Genomic DNA, 14,561 nt, shown 5'->3' with positions numbered 1-14,561 from the left:
ATTTTATTATTTAAAAAAAATAAATATTTTTAGATTATTCTTTTGAGAAACCATCTAAATAATCGAACAATAGACAACTTGTTCGAGTTGTCGCTTAGCTAACTATCTAGCTATTAATCTTCATTATAGTTAAGTGTCGAAAGAAATTCGTCAATATTGTCAGGTATCATATTTGTATTGTTATTATTATTATTATTATTGTTATTGTTGTCAGGATTATTTTTATTATTGTTATTGTTATCTTCATTGTTGTTTTCATTTGGTTTTGTTAATGACGTAGATGCAGATGATGTTGTAGAGGTTGTCGTGGTAGTTGTTGTTGTTGTTGTCGTAGTCGATGTATTAGTTTGTTCGTTCTTTTCTTGATGTTCATCGGCTTGTTCATTGATTGGAAAAAGAGGTTGATGTCGTTTGTTACTTGTTGATCTGTACATAGATGTCGTGCTTCTACCGCTTCCTGGCGTAGACTGCAACGAGTGATATAGATATTCATTCTCATTATCATTATCTCTCCTTGGAGATAACGAATTATACTGATTTATATTATTGTTATTCATATTATTATTATTATTGTTGTTGGTTGTTGAATCAAAGTAATCTGTAGTGAAATCAATATTCATATGATCATTGAAATTCGATGTTTTGTTAAATTGCTGTTGTAGTTGTTGTTGTACGTATCCACCAATCTCTGGATCCGCTTCGATCGAAGATACAATATCACCAAGATCCCATTCGATATCCGGTAGTAACAGTCCCATACCGTCTGTCTCTGACAGTGATGCTAGCGGTTGCTGTTGAATTTGCAGATGTTGATTGTTCTGAAACTGTTGTTGTTGTTGCTGCTGTGTTAAATCATTATTGTTTGTATCAAATGCATTATTGTTATTATTATTATTATTAATCATATCTGAATTATTATTATTATTGTTGTTGTTGATAACTTGATTATACTGATGATGTTGATGTTGGTGTTGTAGTTGTTGCTGTTGTTGTGATAAACCATAGTTAATGTGATCAGCTATCTTTTCTTGTATATGAGGATTACTAAGGAGTTCCTCTAGACTCTTTCCGAAATCAGTAAGTGGTAACACATTAGAGTTTGAAGTGGTTACAGGTGAATCTTGTTCAAACATATCGGTATCACCTGTTCTCGTCAGTTTCTTTGGTGTCATATTCTTTCTCTTTGAAACACCTCCAGGTGGTGTTACTCTTGATGATTTAGTTGGTGTTGTTAAATCAATAGTTGCACTGACCAAATCATTTCTACTACTAATATTATTATTGCTATTATTGCTATTTTTATTACTATTGTTATTGTTACTATTACTATTATTGTTACTATTACTACTACTATTTACATTTATATTACTATTAATTTGTTTAAATTGATTTGACCTACTATTACTACTATTATTGCTATTATTAAATTCAAACTTTCTTTTCTTTTCATTGCTATTATTATTGCTTATTTGTGGTTTGTTTATTATTGGATTTGTTGTTGTCGTTGCTGTTATTGTCGGATTATTATTATTATTATTGTTATTGTTAGGTATTGTTTTATTAATTGTTGTTGACGATGATGTTGTAGGTATAGCGGTTGTTGGATTTGTGAAAAGATTAGATCTATAGGATGAGTAATCATCTAGTACGGTGCGAAGTGATATCAGTGTGCTTTGAATGGTTTGATACAATGGATCTGCAGTACCAATACGATTGTTCAAGAGTAATGTCGATACGAATGAATCATGTCTACGCTTTGTATCTTTGAGAACAACGTATTCATTGAGAATGGTAGGAAGACTCTTTACACCGCGATTCGCAATCTTCTGAAGGTTCTTGGTGATCGACTGACTCTCACGTGAGAACACCTCATAGCTCTCATTGAATCGTTCATCCTTCAGATACTTTAACACTAACAGACATACTTCACTCTTTTTAATTAAACTGATACCTCCAATATAATCTTGTTGTTGTTGTTGTTGTGTTTCATTCATTTATACTTTTGATTGAAAAAAACAACATCTCAAAAGAAAAACAACGCAAACACCTCACACTAATTTAATAATTTGAATTCCAAAAAAAAATTGTTTTTGTTAAATAATCTTGAAAATGAAAGTTTTTATTGATTAATTATCATTTTCCAAAAAAAGAATAATAACAGATAAGAGAATGATATGATATTTATCAAACAAAGAATAAATATACTATGACTTACTTGTATTCATCGAAATATGCGTGGTGGTAAAAATCTTCCGAAATCAATTGCAAAGTAATCATGTTCTTCAATGATCGATGAATCTCCAAGTCACCCGGACCATACAGGAATTTAGGATTGATACCAGAGAGATGACCTCTTAAGTTCATCACTTTACCGATTTTCTCCTTCTTTAAATTGACTTCCTCTACATCGTTATGTATACCCCATTACTACTACCATATATCAATGTTTCTTTATTATTTGGAAATTAATGATATGTTAATCTGAAATAATTACAGATATTTATTATTCGTAATATACTATCAAAACAACATTCATTTAATATTTATGACGGAATTAACAAAAGTAATCGATTCCATATATGGTACATTGATTTAGATCACCACAATCTATATTCCAATAGATTTTGAAAGAAATATGATAATCTATATTTATACATTGACAATGAATTTTTTTGGTAAAAAGCTCCTGTTTTAAAAAAAATCCCCACAATTTTTGTTTTATTACATCATTTTGAACTCTGTTAATAAAAATTGTTACATATGTTTAAATTATTATTTTTTAGTTTTGACAGAATATCAAAAATGAATAATTGTGAAATATTAATACCCAAAGATTGTAACCAAATATCTGTTGGGGTATATCAACAACTAGTAACTAGTAATAAGATTATTAATCCTCCATATTTTAATAATAAGACATCCCCGTCAAATAAATTATTATTCCTAGTAGAACACCAATAAATATTGCACTATTACTCCCTCAAAGTATTGGTCTATGGAAAAGGGAGATCCATTGGCATTCATATTAGAGTTTAACCATATTCACCTTCAAGATATCAAATATCCTTGTACTATTTGGGTAAAGGATATGGCTACTACTCCATGTATTCAAACAATTCATTCATTAGCCAACTTATCCATTGGAATGAAAAAATGGTCTTGGTTCAGATGTAGATGGACAAGCATTGTTTAGACTCAATGCTAATGGACATATATTTTATTGGTATGTATTAACACAGTTAAAGAATTCTTCTTAAAAACAATTACTCACAATAACATATAGTAAACCAGATTCAGCATTTATTTCCAATGCTAGATTTAATGCCGTTCCTCCTGCATATAAAAGACATTCATGCTTTTCCAAGTCATCCAGATTTTAAAATTGAAGTTCGATCCTTTTCAAATATTCCTAGCAATGAATTGAACAACCAATTACTCAAGATGTGTCGATGGATTTGATCTGGAGTGGAATCAGGTGTTTTGTTTGATGGATATGAATATCTACCTATTTTGTCTTTACCCAAATAGTACAAGGATGTTCACCTTCAAGAGGTATATCTTGGTTAAACTCTAATATGAGTGCCAATGGATCTCCCTTTTCCATAGACCAATGCTTCCCTACAAAATATCATTGTTTTTAACATATACAAAAAAGCAAAAAAAAATGAAAAATTTAATTAAATTTTATTTATTTCGATTTTTCATTGGTCAACTCACTTTCAACCTCGATATATTAAGAATGATATTTTAGAGGGTTGAGGGGACTGGTACTGAAAACTCCAATATGGATTGTGGTAGCTTGGAAAGTGTTGACACAGAAGTACAGTCTGCTGATGAAAAGAGAAGGAATCGGATAACTTGGGAGGTACTGACACAGAAGTAGAGTCTGTTGATACTGTGGAATCCAGTAGTGAGATAGAAGACACCATTGATGACGAATTGAGTCAACCAACTCCTTCAACTGCAAAGACCAATGGCTACTTACGTCCGCGTGTTTATTGCCAAAGAAATGGTAAACCGAACAACTTTAAATAATAGAATAATTAACTTTACAACATACTATTTAAAGAAAGAAACAAACTACAAACGTAAACAAGAAAATACATCTGATAGCCGTCGAATAAAGAGAACTAAATAAATTTAACTTCTCTTTAAAAAATTTTTCTCTTTAAAAAACAAACTAAAGATATAATAGAATTATTTTTCTTTATCATTTTCATTTACTATTAAAATCTTAGTACTTTTTATTTATTTATTTTCTGTAATTATATTATTATTATTATTGTTGATTTTATTTTATTTTTTAGAATAACACGAATTCTCTAAAATTAATAATAGAAAATTAAAAAAAGATCTGTATTATTACATTGGTTCACTGAAATAAAACCTTTTCATTATCAAAAAAGACAAAATATTTTTTTATTCAAGATTTGATTTTTTTTTTTTTCGAAAACAGTAAAAAAAAACATAACAATCATCGATGCAACAAAATATCTTGGTGTGTTGATGAATGATCAAAGAAATGGGGTGCTTAATGTATCGGAGAGGCTTTATTTTTATTTTTTAGTTTTTCAATAGTTTTTTGCTTCAAAGTAGGCAAAGTTTCTCTCCCACCAATAAAATTTGTTTTTTTTTTTTTTTTTTGCACATCTTCTCACTTGAATTTAATATCTTATTATTTTTTACATACTACACAAATTAAAATACTATAATTCTTGCTACTTTTACTTTTGCTGTTCATTTTACTTCAAACTACACTACATTGCACATTCCGCATATTGAATTCAATTCAATTCATCTTAAGATACTACTACGAAATTAACATAATATGTTTTTAAAAATTTAAAAAAAAGATATGTTTATTTTGAGAGACTAATAATAATAATAATAATAATAATAATAATAATAATAATAATAATAATAATAATAATAATAGATAGATAGTAGAATAATTAAAAGGTAGCAAAGAAGTAGCAAAAGAAGTAGATTTTTTTTTTTTTTTATATTTTTCGACCCACATAATCCAAATCCATAATAATGGTATACCTAAATTCCATTTCGTCGATTTCTAAAAATAAAAATTTTGGTACCGTATCAAATGCCAACAATACATTTAAGAAATCGGATTTAGATGTCAATCTTTTCGATACAGTCGACAAGCTGTTGGAGCTGAAAAGTGATAATGGATCATCATCGCTTGGCAGTGACATCGAAGTGAACAAAGCTTCCTCCAAAAGCAGCATGTTCATCACTCATAGTAAAATAAACTATAACTATAATAATAACAATTCGATTGGTCAACACCATCACAACAACAACAACAACAACAATGGTTTATCTCCAAAACAAGCAACCAAAAGCAACAACAACAACAATCGAAATAGCAATGAAAACGATGTATTCAATTCAGCATCCGATTTTCTAGATGATTTAATAGATGGATCGAAATATTATTCAAATATTTGGTTAAAACAACAAAATTCAACAATTAATAACAATAGCAACAACAATAATAATAATCAAAGTAATCAAAATAATCATCGTCATCACCATAATAATAACAATAATAATAATAATAATAATAATAATAATAATAATAATAATAATAATAATAATAAGAATTTCAAAGCTAAATCACCAGATATAAATTTCAAAGAGATTTTGGATGATGATGATGATGAAGATGACCTAAATTCACTTTTATTAGATATTGATTCACTTGTGGTCGATTTGCGTGGGATTGAAGACAATCTTCGAAATTCAAGAAGAGAAATCAAAATCCCACCAACCTCTGAAGTTAAGAAGCACTACGCAGCACCAACCACCATCAGTTCTACATCTAAAATATTCTCAAGATCAGAACCGAGTCTGCCAACACTTCCACCATCGACTACCACCTCACCAACTCTCCTAAGATCAAGTGCAGAGAATCTAGATCAAGTCCATCACGTGGAACATCAACAAGCTGTAGATGATCAATACTCATCATCAACGACATCTCCAGATCTATCATCAGATAGTTCATACACAACGAGTCCAGTTACCTCTTGGCTCAACGGATCGATTCCTTCACCAAAGCTCTCTGGTAGCTCATCGAAACCATCTGACTTTATGTCTAGCAAATGGCGTAGTAACGGCAGCAAGATTTCATGGAATCATCCAAGATCCTCAACCGACCCCTCCAAATACTCGTTCACCAGACAATCCGTGGTCAATATCGAACCTGTCAATCCTGGATTGAAGCATAGATCAACTTTTCCAGGTAGTTTCAATGCTGCTGTCGACAGCAACAGTAACACAAACAGTGGTACAAGCAGTCCAAGTAGCAAGTCGCCAACAGTCAAACAATCTCCATCGTCTTCAACATCGACATCACCGTCTGTCACACCACCACAGATGCAATCACCGAGAAACAGCGGTATCGTTAGCCAAGCTAGAAAGGCGACCATTGTCCACTCGAACTCACTAATGGAGAACATGCTCCCAATCCCATTGATCTCATCATCTACACCGATCGGTCCCAACTCCACAATCATTTTCGGCGGAAAAGGAATGGAGCACTCAGATCACCCACGCACAACCATTAAAACTAGCATCAATGAACTCAGACAATATCGTAATCTAATAGATCTTGAAAATAACCAAAAAGTTAAAAGGGTAAGAAGCAAAGAAGAAATTAGTTGTAATATTTTTTTAGTTATTAATTAATTCATACATCAATTCAACACTGTATAGTTGAAAGAATTATTGAAATCATACAACACAAAGATTATCAATTTAATAAATAAGATAGCCAAGGATGAGGATGAATTACAGGCAAAACGACAAGATCTACAACAAAAGAGTGAGAAAACCTGTAGATTCTTTCGTGAGGAGCATCAAATCGATCTTTTTAACGCCTACCACAACTATTTCGTTATCCGCAACCTCTCGATGGAAACAGAGTTGATAGTGACAAAAGAGAAGAAAGATAATCTAAAGCGAAGACTCATCGATATTGGTCATCTATCAAGATTTCTAGATGATGACACCATGCGAAAGAATCTCTTGGTCTACTCTACCTTTTTCTTAAAAACATTTGAAGTTATGATAAACAAATCTATTCGTACCAATTTGAATAGATTAAAGGTGAGTTGGTTCAGAAAGTTGGCAGAAATAATTCTAATAATCAAACTAACCCGTATTTATTTAAATAATCTATAGAATTTAGGTCAAGAAGAGAAAAAGTTGAAATCAATTTATAAGAATATGCGATTCTTATATCAATCGGAGACGATTGAGAAACGATCAAAGAAACTCAAGGACATCTTGAACCGCTCTGTGTGTCATACCAACTTCCATCACTACTTCCCATGGGATGAAAACCTGGTCGTCCAACGAGAATTCGATATCCTGGCGATGGACAGTCGTTTTATGGAGGGTCAACACCTGAAGGAGCTGATATCGGTACTTTCCGAGGATGTTCTCGTCGACAAGAAGATCAAACCGATCGATATCGAAGACTTTATCGAGCGATTCTCACTCAAGATGATCGATCTCCACAACTTGCCATCAACTATCACACTCTTTGAGGTTCCCACTCAAAACCTAATTGTACAGTTCACCAAGCGACTACTCTATCCCCGTATCCAATCACTCACCAAATCCATCCTCAACAAATGTGGATCCATCACAAAATACAACGGTGAATTTCAATCAAAGATGGATTTCCTACGTACTAAATCAATACAAGATTTAAAACTACTTCCATGTGTATGTTACATCTACATTTATAATATCATCTTAAACGAATTCGTTAAAACTAACTTTAATAATTTTCCAGAATTTTCCAGAAAATATCGATTTCTCACACAATAATCTATTTGATAAATCAATTTCGATGATCAACGAGATTGTATATCATGTAGTTCCAATTGATATTGTATATACAATTCAACAGACAATTAGTTCCATCTATAATATATCGATGGAGCTATTCAACTCTTACCAAGCCAAGAGACCATCGAATGCATTCACTCGTGCATTAAAGAATACAAACATTTCCAAAAGTTCCAGTTCTTCCTCGTCTTTCCTAAGAAATTATCTTCAACCAACATCAAATAACAATAGTAATAACACTAACAATGCCAACAATGACACTACTTCTTCATCCTCCTCTTCCTCCAATTTATCTATTTCATCAACGGTATCGACATCACCCGCATCATCACCATCGAACCCTCAAGCATCATCAGTTGATACTTTAAATAGTAACTCAACAATGAGTGCCGACGATCTATTCCCTCTTTTTGTATATGTACTTATACACTCTGATGTGATTGGAAATTCCTCACTTACCATAGCACTTCTCGAGCACTTTACAACAGAAGCTGAAAACTCTGGTGAATTTGGTTATCACCTTGTTTCATTCCAAGCTGCCATTTCACACTTAGATCAATTATAAGTTTTTCCAACAAACAACTAATCAACCCTATTACTATAAATTCTTTTCCAATTCAAAAACATCTTAATCTCATTTATTTTTTGATTCCACCTTTTTTACACTACCATTGTTGGACACCTTGTAATCAAACAAAAATCATTGAACGCAATTTATCATAAACTATTAGATTTATTTTATTTATTATAAATAATTGGAGACAAAACATTTTATACAAATAATATTATTGTGGACAGAACACGTTTGTATTCATGCCATTGAGCGAATATAGGTTTTGAATATTGACAGTATGTGAGGTGGTTTGAAGAGTATCAAGATGTTATTCTACAACAAGGAATTCATGCAACTCTTTGAATTTACTTTCAATTTCATGTTCCGTTTGCTCTAATTGTTGATATTACGCAACTTTTGATTTCAAAGAATAGAAAGTTGATCGAATACTAGTATTTGAATATTAGTATGAAATCAAAAATAAATGAAATAAAACAAAAGTATGTTCCAAAATTATATATATAAATTATATATAAATTTGGATACTTGTAACTTCTCTCTCCATTTGGGTCAAGTAGAGTGCACTTGTAGTGATGTATAATAACTGACATTTTGGTATCATTCGACGAGTAAGATTCGTTTTCAATTACATATTGAAAATTTATTTCATGTGATTGATTCATCAAGTAATCATTGAAAATACCAGGTGAGATAGATCCAACACAGTATGGTCTCATATTCTTTACTGTTGATTCCATGAGTCGATCTTTAATGAAGAATTCCATGTTATGCAAAACTTCTTTTAATTTTGCAACAGCTATTGTTTTCATTAATAAATTGGCATTGTGGAATGTAAGGTTTTCTTTATTGAAAAGAGCATGGATTTTGTTGAAAATATAACTTGGTGTGGATAGGAGCATACCTTTACTTTCCTCATGATTTGAGTTGGTTAAATAAATACCATCCTAACATATGTTGGTATATAGAAACTCAAGTTTTTGATTTTCATTCTCACCTTGAAAGCATTTCAGTTCTTGAGCGAATGAGAGTTGATGAAACACTCTTATTTCAATCTGAAGCCATCTACTTTCAAAATCCAATAGAGGTTATAAATATTTATAAATAAAAGTATTTTTGAACAAACCCATGACAATTCATTCTCTTAAATAGTGAAAAAAAAATAAAATTAAAAAAAAAATAATAAAAAAAACAATTAATTGATTTGCTGATTTTTGTTGTTGTTTAGATAAAATCAAAGTGTGAGTGGGGTTCAAAAATGGGAGTCATAATATTGTTGGAAATTAAGGTCGAAAAAGTAAAAAAAGCAAAAAAAAAAAGTCGAAAAAGTCGAGAAAATTTTATATGGTGAACCACATTAAATTAATATGAGTCAAACAATACAAAAAATTGATTTATTGCAAAAAATACTTTTATTGTTATTTCCTCATATCAACAAAGCTATTAGTCAATAGTCCAACACAACACCATATTTTATGGTGAGACAGCAGCAATTGTTTAACATTTTTAGCCTTTGATCTGAAAAAGTTACATGTAATTGCCCACTTTTTAATGTGAGCAAAAACATTTTCTATAATGATTCTTACAGACTTGAATCTATTATCTGCTTCTTTTAAGCTATCCTCTTTTCCATCCTTTCTATTTTCCCTGTCAATAACTATAAATTTTTTGTATAAATGGTGTGATCCTTGAAATCCTTTGTCTCCCATTATGTACTCCCATGAATCATCGAAAGATTTGAGAAATTCATCGACTTCGTACATCATTCCTTGATCATTCCTGGAACCTGGTCGAGATTCAGCCATATGCTGAATCTTTCCGTCTGGACTTGCGAATACCAATTTGGTTATTGATGAAAATCCTTTTTTTCCACTGTAAAAGTTAATCTTTTCTTCTTCATCCAAAGGTACAACAACTCTTTGTTCGGATCCATCAACGACAGAGGTTACCAAATGTTTAAAAGATTCCAGTGACATTTCATACATTAAATCGATTATTTCGTTGTAATATTCCTCAGCTGTGCTCCTTGATATTCCAAAGATTATTGATGTGATTATTGACTTGACATAGTGTTTTAAATAAACGAGAGTGATAAACAGCTTCCCTTTTAAGGGATAGAGTGGCTTTCTACCTCGGTTAGATTTTTTTTTAATTTCAATGTTTTTTTTATGTTTCAATACTGAATCAAATAACTTATTGAAGTCATTTAAAGATAAACCTATCAGTGACTTTAAGTCTGCTTGAGACAAAGTATTTAAATAATGATCTGTTACTATTTAAAATAAAAATATAAGGTTAATTTTTTTTTTTATTTCTTGTTGGATTTTTTCTAGTACCTTTAACTTGTTCAGTTTCTTTTTTATCATCTTTCACTTCGTCTTCATCATCTTCTTCATCGTCTTCTTCTTCTTCCTCTTTCTCCTTGCTCTTCATTACTTTCTCTTTCTCCTTGCACTTCTTTACTTTCTCTTTCTCTTTGCTGTTCTTTTCTTTTGAATCCAATGGATATATTAGTTTATATAACTCGTCTGCTTTATTTTTCCATACTCCTGCAGATGTTTTGCTAAGATATGCCACCATACAATTATAGGTACAAAAGTGGATATAGGATCCGGGAACAGGAGGCATACATGATGATTTAGCTTTGATTCTTGTGGTGCACTTCTGTCCACAATTGGAACACTTGTCAATTAATGATTTATCAACACCCACTAACGAATCTTTTGTATTGGGATTTGCGATATGGAGTGCAGACTGCAATAATTGAACGACCTGCTGGTCATTAAAGTGACTTAATTTGCAGACAGTTGCCATATAGACATCACCATTAACAACTACGACTCTGTTTGCTCCTTTTGAAGGAATGCCACATTTGAAGACCGGCTGAATACTCTTATCGTGAGAAGACTCAAGCATGAGCGTTTGGGAAAGGTAGCAAGAATTAGGCTCTTCACTATTATCAATGTCAATATTGTCTGAACCATATACTATTCTATAATCAAATTGTTCTTGTTTATTTTCTTCTTTGATTTTGAATGCCGCAGGAGTGTTACAGTTAGATGTTGATGTTAGTGCTGGTTTTGGTATTGGTGTTGGTGTTGATGATGTAGTTGGTGTTGATGATGTTGTTGTTGTTGATGTTTGTGAATGATATGATTGGTCCTCATCCATGAAAGTACTAGAGGTCGAACCAATAGACAACCTTCTTTTCTTAGTCTTTGCACTTTCCAATTTAACTTTTAAAGAATTTATCTGCTCCTCTAATTGCGCAACTTTCTCTTGTGCCTCCAATAGCTCCATAATATTTGTTACTTTTGGAAGTCCAAAGTATTCAAATAAGTCTGGAATGCATTCATTAGCTCCATGAAGTGTAAACTCCTTAATCGAATACGTTTTTTTTTCACAAACTATACATGTCAAATTATTTGATAACTTAGACATTTTAAATAGAATATCTTAATTTACTATAAAAGTTGATATGAGGAAATAACAATAAAAGTATTTTTTGCAATAAATCAATTTTTTGTATTGTTTGACTCATATTAATTTAATGTGGTTCACCATATAAAATTTTTCGACTTTTTCGACTTTTTTTTTTTACTTTTTTTACTTTTTCGACCTTAATTTCCAACAATATTATCAAGGTTACAGGCAAGAGCCAGTTTTGTTTAGGTGTTGAGGGATCAAAACGAAACTGTTTTTATCAATTACCACACTTTAAATATTTTTCTTATTTATCGATATTTAGATAATTGATATCAAAAGATTATTCATATATATTAAAAAACAATGAAAAGAAAACATGATCAGAATAATATCAGTTCAAATGTTGATAATGATGCGCTTCTCCAACTTGTAATGGCATTTGATCATGTTAATAGAGATCAACAAACAATTGTGCTACCATCAGGTGAATCAACAACGAAAGAACAACTTTTATTAAAAGTAATCGATCTTTATCCAAGCTATGCTAATACTTATTACCAGTTGGCATTAATACTTAAAGCTGAAAATCGATCATCAATCACACTTAATAATGGACAATCAATGACTGTACAACAATTATACTTGAAATCAATAGAGTATGATCCAACCAGTCACAGTTCTTATTATAGCCTTGCAAATACACTTTCAAATGGTGAATCAATCACACTTAATAACGGACAATCAATGACTGCACAACAACTATTCTTGAAATCAATAGAATGTGATCCAAAAAATTCATATTTATATTATAACCTTGCAAATACACTTTCAAATGGCGAATCAATCACACTTAATAATGGACAATCAATGACAAAACAACAACTATACTTGAAATCAATAGAATGTGATCCAACCAATTCCAATTCATATTATAACCTTGCAACGACACTTTCAAGAGGTGAATCAATCACACTTAATAATGGACAATCAATGACAAAACAACAACTATACTTGAAATCAATTGAATTTGATCCAACCAATTCAATTTCATATCATAACCTTGCAATTACACTTTCAAGAGGTGAATCGATAACACTTAATAATGGACAATCAATGACAGAACAACAATTATACTTGAAAGCAATAGAATGTGATCCCAGCATATACCATTCATATTATAACCTTGCCATTACACTATCTCGGTATGAAACAATAACACTCCATAATGGTGTTCGAATGACAAAACAACAACTATTATTGGAATCACTAAGAATAGGTCATAGACGAAGAATGGTTTACAAATCGATTGGACTAACTTTGCTGAACAACAAACAAACGATTACACTTCCAAATGGTGAACAAATGTCGAGAAGACAACTGCTTCAAAAAGCAAGAAAACTACTGTTCTAAAATTAACATTTTAGAATTATAATAATCAAATCAACTCACACTTCAATGATTATTAAGAATTCAACGATCACAATTCAAACAGTTTATTGAAGCGATTCAAATAACTAAAGTTAATAATCCAACTGTTAAACAACAATCCGACATTTATTCAACACTATCAAATATTATTCTTATCTTCAAATTGTAAATCAAATAAATTATTATCTTTAAATCTTATCCTGTAAATTATATCTCTAAACTTTATTACATTTATTAAATCCATATTTCTTGTACCAAAACTATTCCTAAAAGTAATTCCTAATTTTATATCAAAGTTGTAAGTATTATATTTATATGTTTATATGTAAATTATAATATGATATAAAAATATAATTCTTATAATTTTTTTAAAATTTGTTTGATACAAAATGTTGGAACAATTTGTTCTGCAAGATAGATCATTTTCGAGAATATATTCCCATTTGTTATTTTCAAGTGAGAACATGAAATTTCCAACTTTTCCTTGAATCTGTGAAATCCTAAGTCCGATAGAATATAGATATGGTCATTGCCATCTGTATTCTTAGTGGCTAAAGAGTCATTCATACTTCAAATCCATCTGTTTCCTTAAATGAATATTGTTTCGAACGCCAATATTGATGATAGATATTTTATTATTAGTATCAGTTGAGGATGATGATTTTGAATCCGATCGAAGATCATCACTATTATTATTGATTTACAGTTTGAGATATAATTATTGGTTGTATTCAATGATTTCATGAACCTTTGGTTGTCAAATTCTTTGTCTTGTTGGAGAAAAAAAAGTTCGTTAAACTAAAAATAAAAAAAATATATAATCAATATTAGGAGAGATGATCAACTTACCTCAATGTCCAATACTGAAACATAGCCAAATTCCCCTTCTTCAAAAGTTAGTTTCACCATTGATCAAGTCAATTTGAATTGCTTTGAAAGAGTGTTGATAGTGTAGTTGGAGGTGATGAGGGATTTAATCCCTATTATTTTTTTATGATTTTTCATTGGAAAAAACCTTTTCGATACCTTGATTATCTCAATGATCTTTTAAAAATAAAATTGTCATTTAATTAATTATGTTTTAATTGGATTTGATTTTCATATTATATTTTTTTTATAACTAGTTCAGTCAGATACGCTTCTCTCTAATAAACTCTAACTTTCAAAAAATTCTTAATATTTCTCTTTAACTGTACCATTGGAAGGGATGCCATGAATATTCATTTGATTTTTACAATTTGAAATTTACAAAAATTTA

At 30.7% G+C, this 14,561-nt stretch overlaps 6 protein-coding genes across 6 annotated transcripts; 3 read left to right on the top strand and 3 right to left on the bottom strand.

Moving 5' to 3' along the window:
* Positions 1–113: 113 nt before the first annotated feature.
* Positions 114–1,994, bottom strand: PPL_02469 (uncharacterized protein; the record flags this gene model as incomplete). Its single annotated transcript, XM_020573456.1, has 1 exon — positions 114–1,994. The coding sequence occupies one exon, from the start codon at positions 1,992–1,994 to the stop codon at positions 114–116; it is 1,881 nt and encodes a 626-aa protein (XP_020436551.1).
* A 237-nt stretch (positions 1,995–2,231) lies between these two features.
* PPL_02468 (uncharacterized protein) lies at positions 2,232–3,193 on the top strand (the record flags this gene model as incomplete). The annotated part of the gene is made up of 3 exons (XM_020573455.1): positions 2,232–2,269; positions 2,784–2,856; positions 2,951–3,193. The coding sequence occupies 3 exons, from the start codon at positions 2,232–2,234 to the stop codon at positions 3,191–3,193; spliced, it is 354 nt and encodes a 117-aa protein (XP_020436550.1).
* A 554-nt stretch (positions 3,194–3,747) lies between these two features.
* On the bottom strand, positions 3,748–4,741 carry PPL_02467 (uncharacterized protein; the record flags this gene model as incomplete). The annotated part of the gene is made up of 4 exons (XM_020573454.1): positions 3,748–3,955; positions 3,986–4,059; positions 4,105–4,130; positions 4,708–4,741. 4 exons carry the CDS (start codon positions 4,739–4,741, stop codon positions 3,748–3,750), a joined length of 342 nt encoding a protein of 113 aa, XP_020436549.1.
* A 296-nt stretch (positions 4,742–5,037) lies between these two features.
* Positions 5,038–8,443, top strand: PPL_02466 (pleckstrin domain-containing protein; the record flags this gene model as incomplete). The annotated part of the gene is made up of 4 exons (XM_020573453.1): positions 5,038–6,682; positions 6,794–7,128; positions 7,204–7,752; positions 7,823–8,443. The coding sequence occupies 4 exons, from the start codon at positions 5,038–5,040 to the stop codon at positions 8,441–8,443; spliced, it is 3,150 nt and encodes a 1,049-aa protein (XP_020436548.1).
* Positions 8,444–8,759: 316 nt separating this feature from the next.
* Positions 8,760–11,890, bottom strand: PPL_02465 (uncharacterized protein; the record flags this gene model as incomplete). Its single annotated transcript, XM_020573452.1, has 5 exons — positions 8,760–8,824; positions 9,135–9,197; positions 9,981–10,721; positions 10,786–11,203; positions 11,438–11,890. 5 exons carry the CDS (start codon positions 11,888–11,890, stop codon positions 8,760–8,762), a joined length of 1,740 nt encoding a protein of 579 aa, XP_020436547.1.
* Positions 11,891–12,238: 348 nt separating this feature from the next.
* PPL_02464 (tetratricopeptide repeat protein) lies at positions 12,239–14,452 on the top strand (the record flags this gene model as incomplete). The annotated part of the gene is made up of 3 exons (XM_020573451.1): positions 12,239–13,077; positions 13,343–13,468; positions 14,428–14,452. 3 exons carry the CDS (start codon positions 12,239–12,241, stop codon positions 14,450–14,452), a joined length of 990 nt encoding a protein of 329 aa, XP_020436546.1.
* Between the last annotated feature and the right edge of the window lie 109 nt (positions 14,453–14,561).

Source organism: Heterostelium album (assembly GCF_000004825.1).
Source record: "Heterostelium album PN500 unplaced genomic scaffold PPL_scaffold2, whole genome shotgun sequence".
Taxonomy (NCBI): Eukaryota; Evosea; class Eumycetozoa; order Acytosteliales; family Acytosteliaceae; genus Heterostelium; species Heterostelium album.
The sequence above is the reverse complement of the archived record's forward strand: the minus strand, read 5'-3'. Positions and strand labels throughout refer to the sequence as shown.